Source organism: Schistocerca piceifrons, chromosome 3 (genome assembly GCF_021461385.2).
Source record: "Schistocerca piceifrons isolate TAMUIC-IGC-003096 chromosome 3, iqSchPice1.1, whole genome shotgun sequence".
Taxonomy (NCBI): Eukaryota; Metazoa; Arthropoda; class Insecta; order Orthoptera; family Acrididae; genus Schistocerca; species Schistocerca piceifrons.
In genome coordinates, this window is record NC_060140.1 from 191,797,830 (window position 1) to 191,812,510 (window position 14,681).

Consider the following 14,681-nt stretch of genomic DNA (forward strand, 5'->3'; position numbering starts at 1 on the left):
CTAGCAGATAACGTCGGAAGTTCGATGATCTTTATCGCGGATAATGCTGTTGTATAAAGAGCAGTCGCGACGCTAGAAAACTGTAGCAAAATGCGGGAAGACTTGCACAGGATCGACGCTTGGTGCAGAACGGCAATTCATCCTTAACATAAACAAATGTAATTTTGCTGTCAACGCATAGACAGAAAGACCATTTACAGTATTATTAAACAATTGCGGAAGAGTCACAGGAAGCAGTCAGTTCCATGAAATATCTGCACATCTCACGAAAAGACCATGAAGATAGAATTGCAGTCGTTCCCAAGAACCATAAGCGAGTGGGACAGGAAAAGATGGAAGTGATAGTGCTACAAAAAGTACGCACCGCTAAATACCGTAAGGTGGGTTGCGGGGGATACATTAGATGTAGCCTTGACTCAGGTTCTTTTCGGCAGACACAGTGGCAAGTAGGTGGTCGCGAATCAGATTTATAATGGATTATGTTCCTTTTTATTCCCGAATGTTGTTATCCAGGAAACTGGCCTTCAGGAATCACGTACGACATTCAGCAGTCTATCGAGGAGAGGAACAGCTGTCGTAATGAATTGACCCTACTGGGTCATGCAAAGCTTTTGATTCAGTTTTACTTTCTTCAGTCAATTTTGTTCCTGTTTTGTTCGCAGTTTCGTTCTCCGACCGCAATTTCCACCTGTCAGTTATTTGTCTGAACGAGTTCCCGTCTAAAGCTTCTCGGGAACGTATCTGAGCTCCTTCTACATAATTTTTGATTAGTTAAATGTAGGATGTACGGCTTGTTGATGGGAATCTGTGGATTTGGGCATAAAATTTCTGTCTTTTCGAATGTCTCTGCCGTGAGGTTAGGGTGTCAGTGGCTATTGCTATGCTGTCTGCAAACGCTGGGCAGTCCACTTCGGCCCTATTGCCCTTTTTGTCTCCCCACGTTCGACCTTGATAACCCCATTTTCTCGTTTATTGCATTTTACTGTATGATCACTTGGTCCAGCGTTACGTTCAACAAAGCACTGGTATTGATCTCAATGTCTTTAGATAGTGCTCATATGAAACTTCGCCGTACTGGATGTGGCGTTAAGTTTTAGTGAAGTGCCGCCTAGCCGTGTGTTCGTCAAGGTTGGAAGAATCTTGAACACACGGCTAGGCGGCACTACACGATTGAGTTTTATACCTTCGAGAAGTCCGCGAATGTTAGTGCCGTCTTGTTCTTAAAGGCCCTAAATCCTAATTGTTGTTTCAAAATAAAAATCTGGATAAACTTACGTAGTGGACTCCACACGCATTTCCCTAATTTACATATGATATGTGTATATAATAAGCATCAATGCAATCGTCTGAGAATTATCTGTTTTCAGATTTAGGTTTCCTGAATTCACCTCGAAGTTTTTGGCTTTTATTGCGAAAAATGAGTTAAATGTGGCGCGAACGTAGACATCAGGCCACACTACGAATCAATCTTTACCACAAACTTTATTTTGCTTTCACGTGAGTTGGCTTCGCTAAATTATCACGTTCGAACCTAACCTTGACCTCAGGGTTGAGTCAGGGGCGGCTTGTCACTCCAGGCAATATTTTGGGACGGGGGGGGGGGGGGGGGGGGGGGGGAGGAGTCCACCACCAAACTCCAGCCAGTATTTGTTCTACACCACCTCTTCCCTTCCTAAAGCCCGCTTGATAGTTTCCCACTGTACTTTCTATGTTGTTCTACTCTCTTCGGGCAAAAGTGAGAGAGCACCTTGTAACCGGCCCCTAGTAGCAACATGCCTCTGTAGTTGATTGCATCCGTCTAGCCCCTCTTCTCCACCAGCACCAAAATGTTAAATAGTAAGTGGCAAACTGACAGTCCAACCACGACTGAACAGCGTTAACATATGTGGAATATCGATTGTAGAACCTACAATACGACGGCTTGACCCGCGTTCCAGAATTGATAATAGTAAAACAGAAGTGATTTCAGGCGTCCCCCAAGGCAGTGTTATAGGCCCTTTGCTGTTCCTTATCTATGTAAACGATTTGGGAGACAATCTGAGCAGCCGTCTTAAGTTGTTTGCAGATGACGCTGTCGTTTATCGACTAATAAAGTCATCGGAAGATCAAAACAAACTGGAAAACGATTTAGAAAAAATATCTGAATGGTGCGAGAAGTGGCAGTTGACCCTAAATAACGAAAAGTGTGAGGTCATCCACATGAGTGCTAAAAGGAACTCAAACTTCGGTTACACGATAAATCAGTCTAATCTAAAAGCTGTAACTTCAATTAAATACCTAGCTATTACAATCACGAACAACTTAAATTGGAAGGAACACATAGAAAATCTTGTGGGAAAGGCTACCCAAAGACTGCGTTTTATTGGCGGGACACTTAGAAAATGTAACAGACCTACTAAGGAGACTGCCTACACTACGTTTGTCCATCCTCTTTTAGAATACCGCTGCGCGGTGTGGGATCCTTACCAGGTAGGACTGACGGAGTACTTAGAAAAAGTTCAAAGGAAGGCAGCACGTTTTGTATTATCGCAAAATATGGGAGAGTGTGTCACTGAAATACAGGATTTGGGATGGACATCATTAAAACAAAGGCGTTTTTCGTTGCGGAGCAATCTTCTCATGAAATTCCAATTACCAACTTTCTCCTCCGAATGCGAAAATATTTTGTTGACACCGACCTACATACGGCGGAACGATCACCACGATAAAATAAGGGAAATCAGAGCTTGTACGGAAAGATACAGGTGCTCATTCTTTCCGCGCGCTATACGAGATTGGAATAATAGAGAATTGTGAAGGTGGTTCGGTGAACCCTCTGCCAGGCACTTAAATGTGATTTGCAGAGTATCATTATGACAAACCAGAAGCGTTACTAGGAAATCGGTTTGAAAGCCCATGTGAACGTAGTGAGAGCAAATGCGTTTCCAGCGAGCCAGGCAGGCAGGGCAACGCGAGGCGGCTACGTCCGTCGGCCATTGGCGGGCAGGCAGTGCCCTGGTGACCGGCGCATGGGCAGCTGTTTACGCGAGCGCGGCACGAAGCGTCGCGCCCACGCGCTCACGACGTCATACGCCAGCGCTGTGGAGCGCGATTACCACTGCTCTGCTGCTTGCCTTCTACTCCATCGCCATCGCTACACCCACCACGTTCCAGCGTAGCGTTCACAGCAACCCGTACTAACGACGCGCTGCTCGACCTTGTCTTCCTCGTCCATAAGTACTAAAAAAAAATGGTTCAAATGGCTCTGAGCACTATGGGACTCAATTGCTGAGGTCATTAGTCCCCTAGAACTTAGAACTAGTTAAACCTAACTAACCTAAGGACATCACAAACATCCATGCCCGAGGCAGGATTCGAACCTGCGACCGTAGCGGTCTTGCTGTTCCAGACTGCAGCGCCTTTAACCGCACGGCCACTTCGGCCGGCCCATAAGTACTAAAATTCAGTAAGCAAACTGGACGAAAATTCAGTAAAGAGCAGCAGATATTACGTTAATGCCGTGTAACATCACATCTAGTCTTGATAATGGCCCCAATTCGGTGGAATAGTAAATATCAGTTATGCCCTACCCAGCTGAAGCCACTCTTTGATGATGTAGAGCACATAGACCTACAAAACTGCGTGCGTGTAAGTTCTCCATCGGACTCACGGCCGTTGGCATGTACGGCCCAGAAACAATTGAAATGGTCCACGCCGTAGGGGGGAGCGTTATGATCTGGCGAACATTTTCGTGAGGTTCCCTGGGTGATTTCGTCGTTCTGGAAGGCACAAGGGATCAACACAAGTATGCATCTACAGAGGGGTCGGAAAAAATGTATCCACTGTTTTAAAGTCCATAATTTGCAAACTAATTGACAGAGTTGTCTCATTTTTGGTGAAAGTGTAGCTTAAAGTCCAGCTTAAAGATATCACTGTAGGTGTTCGAAATGGTCACCTTTAACATCCACACACAAACGATGCCGCCGAATTGCAGCACGAACTACTGACTGCAACGTGTTCAATTGGATATTTGCACATGAATGTACGATGGATTCTCGAAGTTCATCCGATGTGCGTGGCTTTTGTCGATAGACGACGTCCTTTAGTGTTCCCCACAGGTAAACGTGCAGAGGAGTTAGGTCTGGGGAACGTGGTGGACACAGCACCTCTATGGCCTATGGCAGATTTTCGTCGAGATACGCCCTAACACGATTTTGGTAGTGGGCTGGGGCACCATCTTGTTGAAAGTAAACTCTTCCGTCTCCACACAAGTCTTGGATGGCAGGTAAAATGGATGTCTGAAGCTTCTGAAGGTACACCTCACCGGTAACTGTGCCGGTGGAAGATGGATAGGCCGTAGAAGTGCTGTGGAGTATCCACCAAGTTCCCCAGACCTTTTACCTGTTGGCAACACTAAAGGACGTCGTTTATCGACAAAAGCCACGCGCATCGGATTAACTTCGAGAACCCATCGCACATTCATTTGTAAATATCCAACTGAACACGTTGCAGTCAGTAGTTTGTGCTGCAGTTCGGCGGCATCGTTTGTGTGTGGATGTTAATGGTGACCATTTCGAACACCTACAGTTATATCTTTAAGTTGGACTTTAAGCTACACTTTCAGCAAAAATGAGGCAACTCCGTGAATTAGTTTGCCAGTTATGGACTTTTAAACAGTGGATACATTGTTTTTGGACCTCTCTGTATGTTGGGGACCATGTCCACCTCTACATGCAATTTGTTTTTTACTAGGCACGATGGCACCTATCAGCAGAACAATGCAACGTGTCATGAAGCCTGCAGTGTACGTGAGTGGTTCTAAGAGCATCACTATGCGTTTACCGTACTCCCCTGACCATCCAATCTAGAATCTAAATCTAATCGACGGGACCACGTCGATTGGGCTGTCTGCACCATGGATCCTCAGCCGAAACACCTATCGCAGCAGGCCACGGCACTGGAGTCGAAATGGCTCCACATCCCTGTCAGTATCTCCTAGAACCTTACTGACACTGCCTGCACGTCCACGCTGGAACTTTTCACAAGTGGACCGTCTAAACAGTTCTACATTTTCTGTGTGATTACGGTCGAATAATTTAGTGGCCCAGTCGAGGTGCAATAGGTGGTGGTTTAAATTCGTACGTTTTGTGCAGCATAATAAAAAAAGGAAAAAATAGAATTACGCTGATTATACGCTTGAAATAATCGATCCTTCCTGAAGAATACACCAAAACCAGATCATAAAGGACGAGTACATTTATGTTACGGAGATTTATCAGAGAGACTGTACGCGAAAAATTGGGCCCATTTTCCTACGCATACTGACCAAACAACATCAGAATCAAAGCCATCAAGACTGAAGTTTGCACGGAAAACAGAAAACGTAGTGAAACAGCGTGGGCGTACAAGAGATGCAAAATGCCACTACCATGTACCCGTAAAACATAGTCAAAATTGTGTTTAGACAGGGAAACACAAATTTGTATTTGATAGGAAGGAATATTCCGTTGGTAGTTATGTGAGGCAACATACAGAGCATAAATTGCAAAATGTAATGTGCTGAAGTGGTATTTTAGTTCTTGTTGAGGTAAGCCTTGGGTGAAATTTGAACTAATTTAGAAACCTTTTCCGCTGTCGTGCCCCAGAAAATAATGAAAGGTAAAAGATGTTTATCGTTTACGTCTATTTCAGGCACTCAAACTTCAGCATTTGCCATGACGTTTTAATTTACTATATCTTCACTTCTGGCTCTAGTCATCACTTTTTGCAGACAGTGTCCACATATATCACTGAATGTAGATGCAAAATTATATCCTTGTACGGTACAAAACTCAGGAGATATGATGTCATAAACACTGAGATGCCTGGAAACTAGCTTTTCCCTAAAATGGGTCGCAAATTACACAGGCTAAATTCATTCAGAGTTACATAATGAGAGCACCTACGTACTCCTAGCGAACTTTAAACATTGTTTCAAATCTAAATATTTTTCGCTTGCATGCTTAACGTCAAATATATAAAAAATTAACTCACATGCAATGTGATCATAAGTTTGATGCTGTTTTTATACACGCGATTTCGCTACTACAGTCCTTACATGCTCATTTCATTTCATACTGCTTTGCAACGTTAACCGCAGATATGTAATCGAAGTGACTTGGTCAAGCAGTACACTACTAATACTGTATTCGAACATTATGGGTTCGTTTTTCCTACTCATCTGCATTGACTTTCATATTTTGGTCATACATTGGCCATTTTCATAAGCCATACATATGATGCAGCATGTAGTGAACAGAGCGTCCATGAGATGCATGATTCTTTAAGGAATCGGTGGTGGTGGTTTACTGGTACAGGATGGGGCAAATAAAAGTTGCCTGGAGAACAGCGTTCCAGACAACAAAGAAACATAGCACCGGAAAGGAAATACGGTGCTAACCTAACAGATGTTTAAAGTGACCACCATTCATCTCTTGGCACTTCTGGGCTCTGGCAGCAAGTTGCTGAAGGCAGATCGAAGCTGGACTGCAGTCTCATGCGAAATGTTCTGCTACAACTATATGAGGGTTGTTGCACCACACCCTAGACTTGAGGGCTTCCCACACAAAGTAAGTGCACACTGAGAGATAAGGAGACCGGGGCGGCCAGCTAGGGCCGCGACCTGACTGGCCTTTGCTAACAACTCTGCCATGCGTGAAGATTGTGTAAATGTGCTGCGAAGTTCGTCCGGCTATATGGGTAGTCGCTCCTTCTTGTCGGAAGTAAGTTTCGATCATTTCCTCTTCCTTTAATGCTGCTACGAATGGTTTCAAAATGCTAAGGCCACTTTTATTTGCCCTACTGTGTATAAATTCTGACTAGGACAACATTTAATACTGAAGTCAATGGTAGTTCATAACGACACATTCGCAACTATCTTCCGAAACCGTGTTTACTGGAACGTTTTAGTTTCTATTTCGTCTGTGTCAGTTTTCGCTACTAATTGATACATCCCGTATACCAGTTTTGCACTTGACGGCCTAAGCGGCCGCTAGCGTCGCTTGATTCTTAAACCGGCGCTGCGCACACGCAACCACAAGCTTGACAAGTTTGCAGTATCAAATAATTTTCCCCCTCCACACAGTCAAACCATGCTTGTACAACGATCGGTTTGTGCCTAGAACATGTCGAGCTCGGATGGAACGGTACGATTGCTCTTCTCTTGCTATGTGAAATAAGACGGATGAGAAGCGTGATGTGCTGGCCTGTATACGAAAAAGCAATCGTGGTGCGCTATAATCGCCGCACACATATATTATGCAACAGAGACACTTACTTTCTGAGTACCAGTGAGAACCATTCAGGGTATACATGCACCGATATCGAGAAAGGTTCTCATTGCTCTGGATTACTAAGGCGGTGAAATCCAACATTATATACAACCAGTGTACGTATTTTCCATGATAAAGTTAGTTTTTGCTGGTTATTTGCGAAACAAATTAACCATTTAGCTCTAAGCTGATAACAACAGAAAACTTTTTTTTAAAAAAAAGAAAAATAGATAAGGTTCGATGTTCGACGGACGAAAAGGTAATTTAACGCGGAGCGCAGGCTCAGATTGGGGGAAGGAAATCGGAAGGAAATTGGCTGAATCCCTTTTTAAAGGAAGCATCCCAGCTTTTGACTTACGTTACTTAAGGAAAAACTGAAATCCTATATCTGGGTGGCCGGGGACTTAAGCGACAAAAATATTGTAAACTGAAAAAAAAAAGACGAATAACATGCAATCACAGTTCGACTTTTTAGCAACAGGCGAAAAATGTGTGACTCCAAATGAACGAAACATTTTTTGGGCCTTTGATCCGAAACCTAAAACAAGGAGACTCTGGTGCACGAAGATCGAAAAGGAAACGAAATGGACACACGACCAGATGAGAATCAAGGCAACTGGTCGGATGGTAATTACACAGTGAGCTGAAAACAACTGGCTTGAACGGCGAAAAAAATGAGCGACTGCCACAATAGTTATAAGTTTATAATCGTCCTTGGATAGCTGACAAGATTAAGAAGGTAAATAAATGATGATGATGATGACGACGACGACGACGACGACGACGATTGGGTTCTAGCTTGGTGGAAGCCTTTCGATTTGACACCGCGTTAACAACTTATTTTGTTAAATAATTTACCATATGGGACCACGAAGTTGTTAGGATCCCGTCAGACATTTACACAATAGAAAAATCTGACGTGATAAGCGGGAATTGAACCCGGGAACTCTGTCCCAGTAGCTGGTGAGGGTAACTACTACACTACGTAATGAAATGTCTTATCGTCGAATACAACGTCGTCTGCAACGCGTAACCCCTATAACACTGTCATTATTTTGTAACAGATTGCACAGCTGAAACTGAGCAGCCCTCAAAGGTTTGCCCCCAGCAATGTGTTGTGTAAGTAGAACAGCGCATGCGCTATTCCGGCTCGCAAGTCTGCTGTGGCTAATGAGACGCACGTTGGCGTTCGCAGGTTCGGAGTGCCTCAAAGCGTGGCGCAAACTACGAAACTGCTACATGAACGCCATCAAGCGGCGGAGGTTCAGCAGCAAGGCCACGCACGCCAACAAGAAGTACACCAAGTGGAAGTTCGAGGACGAGATGTCCTTCCTGCTGCCCTACATGCTCAGTGGCAGGTAAGTGTGCCTGCTGCTCGCTGCACGCAGCGGCAATTTTCTCGCGACACACACACACACACACACACACACACACCTTACACATTTTTGGCTGAACTGGAACAATACTAACTCAGAAATTAAAGGTATAGCAAGCTCACGATTATCCGGACTGACGCGAAACCGAGATTTCATGGATGAAATTGAAAAACATAACCCAAAATACACAAGCTCTTACGGGAAAGTATTCTTTACTGTGGCTACAAAGCGTGATTTATGTCGCATCTGGGAGACCACTGAGAAATTTAAGCTTTCTCAGAGGTTATCGTTATATATAAAATCTGTATTGTTAAACGGCTTAAATGGTGCAAAATGTCAGCTACAGGTTGCCTATGCCACGGGTTGATTTTCATACAGTGACCAAATTTAAATAGTGTTATAATCTACTCATTAAGAGATACAATCTTATGTTAAAGGTTTAACACAATCTGGCAAGTATTAAAATTAGAAACCAAAATTAGAAACCGCGGTGCCTTGAGGCAGCGTAAATGAAGGCGCCCAAATTGCCCCACGCATATTCATATAGTATTTGAAAAAGAGTGCAGTTGGCAACTTCCGGCAAACTTTACACATAATTCCAAACGTTTTCTCGTTGACACCCCCCACCTGCACACACACACATTATATATATATATATATATATATATATATATATATATATATATATATATAAAATGAAAAGGAAACATTCTTATCGTTTCCTAAATTTCCGCTGTTCAGCATCAGACATGATGTTTTAATTTATTATAAATATAACATTGAACGACAAGTACACCGACGGAAGCCCGCCCGGTTGGCCGTGCGGTCTAACGCACTGCTTTCCGGGCGGGAAGGAGTGCCTGGTCCCCGGCACGAATCCGCCCGGCGGATATGTGTCGAGGTCCGGTGAACCGGCCAGTCTGTGGATGGTTTTTAGGCGGGCTGGTTCCCCTTATTCCACCTCAGCTACACTATGTCAGCGAATGCTGCGCAAACAAGTTCTCAACGTACGCGTACACACCATTACTCTACCACGCAAACGTAGGTGTTACACTCGCCTGGTGTGAGACGTTCCCTGGGGGGCCCACCGGGGGCCGAACCGCACAATAACCCTGGGTTCGGTGTGGGACGGCGGAGGGGTGAAGTGGAATGCGATAGTTGTCGTGGAGTTGCGGACCACTGCGGCTGCGGCGGGGACGGAGCCTCTCCGTAGTTTCTAGGTCCCCGGTTAACATAACATAACACCGACGGAAAAAAGTCGCAACACCGAAAAATAATTAGTGTAGAGTGATATAATTTCGGGAATACATTTGCATAGATAACACATTTAAGTGATTAACATTATGCAAGCATGTGAACGTGCATGCATTGGGTTGTGTAGGTGCCGGATGTCAGTTTGTGGGATAGTGTTCCATGCCTGTTGCACTTGGTCGGTCAGTACACGGACGGTTAATGCTGGTTAGGGATCACGCTGGTCATCCGATGATATCCCATATGTGCTCGTTTGGAGACAGATCTGGTGATCGAGAAGGCCAGAGCAACACGTCGACATTCTATAGAGCAATTTGGGCTACAACAGCTGTATTTTGGCGAGCGTTGTCCTCTTGCTGTTCACGAATGGCAGCACAACAGGTAGATCACCAGACTGACGTACAAATTTTCAGTCAGGGTGCGCGGGATAATCACGAGAGTGCTCTGCTGTCGAACGAAATTGCACTCCAGACCATACCTCCGGGTTTATGTCCAGTGTATCTAGCATGCAGACAGGTTGGTTGCAGGCGCTCACTTGGCCTCCTCCTACCCAACACACGACCACCACTGGCACCGACGCAGAACTGGCGTCCATCATCAGAAAACACAACAGACCTCCACCTTGTCCTCCAATGAGCTCTCGCTTGACACCGCTGAAGTCGCAAATGGCTGTGGTTTGTGGAATTCAAGCTGCAGGGCTTTTGGCTCGGAGCTGACTTTGAAGTAACCGATTTGTTACAGTGCGTTGTCAGCTGCTGCTCAAGTTGCTGTTGCAGATGCAGTACGACGCGCCAGAGTTTTACGCCAAACACGATGGTCTTTCCTCTCGATTGTGCCAAGTGGCCGCCTGAAGCCCTGTCTTCTTGCGACCATAAGTTCTCGCGAATACCGCTACCACGAATCATGTACAGTGGCTACATTCCTGCCAAGTATTTCTGCAATATCACAAATTCAAGCTAAGTCAGGTGTTGATAACAGCGTCTCTGTTGCCTTAAAGGCATTCTTGACTAATATCAATCCATCACGTCCAGTCTCAAAGGTAACTAACGCACACAACCGTTACAGCGTGTATTTAAAGCAAACTTGATCTGCATCCTCATAATGCCCACTCTTATGCGACTGGCGCAAAATCTGAAGACATCATCTTTCAGATGTAGAAACAAGCCTACCTACTTTCGTTTATCTCGCACAAATGCTTCTTGGGGTTGCGATTCTTTTTTTTCCGCCTGTATAATCCAGCAGATATTACATTTATGCATGGGAGTTCGATTCTTTACAGAATCGGGGATAGGGTTACTTGACTACACCTAAAACATTGTATTTCGGATCACTTACTTTCAATTCACTTTCGGGAAGTATTTTTTCCTTTTTTTCTTCTTTTTCTGTCATTTGCTTTTTCCCTACCAATGGTTCTAATTTTCTGGAGAGTTAAAACGTAGCTACACACTGAAAATTCGTTTATACTACATACTGTAATATTATATCGATGCATTTCAGTGTCTTTGTGCGCGCTGTAACTGTTCCTCGATCACATAGTCTCCGCTCTCTTCCTTTAACCAACACAGTTTCTTCATTATATTCGCATCACCTAGCTGCTCCAGTCTCGGTTAATAGGCATCAGTATTTAATCTCTCGAGACTTTTTAAATTCTTCTGGGCCTGCAGCGTTATATATATCTTGTAAGGACATTATGTGTACATTAAACCAAAACGCTGCTTTGTGTCTTCACAACCATAAAATATGTTTCCCAAGATTGGTCTGATGAGTAGCTCTCTCACATTCCTTATTACTACAACCTTCAAACCATCTTTCAGCGGAGGATGTTGCACTGCCTTCGGCAATGATACAAGAGTGACATGCATATTCAAAACATAATATTCGTACTGATTACAATAGGATACTTCAGGTTTCGTTTATTATTTCTTCAAAAGTTGCCGTACTATGTACGGATAATTCGCAAAGTGGATAACCCTCTGCCTGATAATCTAGACCTAACGCTTGCTTTAATTCCTTAAGCGACCAAGTCTATCAGGAGCTCGTCTTGAATTGTAAGGTAAATGCTTGATCTAGAAATACCATCCTAGATAATTTCTCTAGACGCAATACCAGTGTGGCTCAAAGGGAAAGGAAATTTTTTAAATGTCATCGTGCTTTCAGCTATTGGTGTTTTATTTTACGATTGCAATTTCGGCATTAATCCGTTTTCAAGCATGTACAAATAACAATACAACGCAATGAGCAAATGTCGTAGATCCTTGAAAACTGCAAAAAGCCGAAATTGCAATCGTAAAATAAAACACTAACAGCTGAAAGCAAAATGATATTTAAAAATTTATTGATGCGGTAGACCCATAAGTAATGGAAACGACATTGTAACATTCTGCCATCCTCACTGTGTGTGAAAATGAAGAGAACCTTCAAGTATAACTTTTTCCAGTCTTGCAGCTGGTACTATTCCTGTAGGTGTCAATATACTATTTATATTTCCAGAAGTCAACAGCTCGTGGTCTAGGGGTTAGGGTTGCTGTCTCTGAATCACGGGGTGACGGGTTCGATACCCGACCGGGATGCGATTTTCTCTGTCCGGGCACTGGGTGTTTGCGTTGTCCTCATCGTTTCATCATCATTCATGAAAGTGGCGAGATTGGACTAAGTAAAGGTTGCGAATTTGTATGGTCGCTGATAACCGCACAGTTGAGCGCTCCACAATTCGAAACATCATCATCATCATCATTTGCGAGAGTGACTATATTGGATTGTGAAAAAGAAAATGGACAGTGAAAGACAATTAGTACTTTGTACGGGTGCTGATTACTGCGCAGTGGAGCGCCCCACAAACCAGACATCATATTTCCAGAAGACTATGGAGCCCTGATGTGAACCAAAGTCGCTGGTATGGATAAATAAGAGGGTGCCGAAAGAATGATAATGGTCGCCTAACATAGTGGAGGAGAAGCTGGAACGTGAGGCAAACAGATTGCTATTTCTTCAGAGTTCAGCGTTTGCTGGATGAAAATCGTGTATGTGAGAAAACGAATGTAGAGAGGGTGCTACACCTCTCCAAACTTACGTTCTGTTCTTCTGCCGAAGCTGTCCTCCCTAGGATTATATAAGGAGCTCTCAAAGGGAGAAAGTGCCTTATTGTCTAACGAATCTGCTCCACATATAAATGTAGAGAGGAAATACAATTAATTAAAAGTTTCTGTAGAGATCGCACGTTTGCCTACCGTCATCTGTGTATTACTATGCTTGATTTCTATCGTTTGGCAACCGGGAGTCATAGGAAGTAACTCAGATGCAAATCGCACTAACGTTTCAAAAGAGGTGCTTATATTATAATTCCAGCTTATATTATAATTCCAGTCGCAAGGGATTTTTTTTTCTTATGACCTCAGATTGGTTATTATACCATTTATATCAGATCTGATTATATAGTAGTTCCAGTTGCAAAAATACCTATTTGCACGTATTTGTCACGTATTTTTGGCTCCAAGGCCATTCTCAACCTATCAGCAATCACTTAACCTGAATATAAAGACATATGACAAATATTTTACAATGAACTAATAGCAAGCATATACACATGGTAAAACTATGAGTGATGTTTTATTACATCACAACTCGTTAGAATGAAACTTCCTCGCAGATTAAAACCGTGTGCCGGATTGAGGCTTGAACCCGGGACCTTCGTCTTTCACGGGCAAGTGCTCTACAAATGTGCTCCGTTAGCTCAGTCGATAGAGAACTTGCCCGCCAAAGATAAAGGTCCCGGGCACACAGTTTTAATCTGCCACGAGGTTTCATATCAATGGCCACTGATGAGTGAAAAATTCATTCTGGAAATCGTTATAATGTTTAAATAAAGCGTGTACACAGTAAGGACAAATTTTATACGTTTTTCTGTGAATGTGTTTTACTTTAAAACATTGTGATGAGTTCTCATGAAACATATTCATTTCTCCATATATACACGTGTTCTTCTATACGTACTAGATGAACACAGTATAAGTTTTCTGATCACAGCTGCGGATGACTTATGTACAACGTGAGGTTTTTGTTGAACAAAATAACAAATTAATTAAATTCCTGTAGTTCACTTTAGGAACAAACGAATTATATACATGGTAACTAAGGTTCGTGTTATGGGAAGGTTAGATTTTGTGCACAGAGAAAAATTGTGTTTTGGGGTGCTGAAATGCATAATTACATTTACCGATAGAAATGTTATGTAATCCTGATTTTACTATGTCTTTACTTAGTCTGGTCAGCAATCCTCCTTGTTCTGAACAACAGTCGAATTACGGCTCATAACTGAAACTCGCAAAAGATATGGGTAGTCTAGAGTTAGAGGACTGTCCTGCACATCCTGAAACACAATCTTCTCAAGCTCTTCACAAATATACGACAGTGAGAACGTGTTAAAATATTAGCTTATATCAATTTATTGAACTATAGCCTGAGTTTTGTATGCTAGTGTTCTGTGACGCAAGGAAGAAAATAGGATGGTTTTTGATAGCTGCTAAAGACGTGAAACATCATTGCAAGTCAGAGCAAAATAAGTTGAGGCTTCATTATACCCTAGCTTTACTCGCTCGGGTGTCGGTCGTGGGTTGTGCGCTGAGGAAACAGAAAGATGATCACCGCAGTTCCCATTACCCTTTGTGACACTTTACGCTCCAGTTCCTTCCATCCTGTCACCAAGGTCAATGCGAATAAAACAGTAAGTAAAATTTTTTATTTGTGTGGGCCTCACAGCCTCCAGATG

General features: G+C 43.3%; 2 protein-coding genes across 2 annotated transcripts in view; one reads left to right on the forward strand and one right to left on the reverse strand.

Annotated features, from left to right (window-relative positions):
* Nucleotides 1–14,681, reverse strand: part of LOC124787687 (DENN domain-containing protein 5B) — a 475,881-nt gene that overhangs the window by 199,685 nt on the left and 261,515 nt on the right. The window lies entirely within an intron of this gene.
* The window catches only part of LOC124787688, a 47,528-nt gene that overhangs the window by 19,109 nt on the left and 13,738 nt on the right, over nucleotides 1–14,681 (forward strand). The window contains exon 2 of the mRNA XM_047254515.1: nucleotides 8,485–8,647. Coding sequence (XP_047110471.1) covers nucleotides 8,485–8,647 — 163 coding nt within the window. The remainder of the gene's footprint in view (nucleotides 1–8,484; nucleotides 8,648–14,681) is intronic.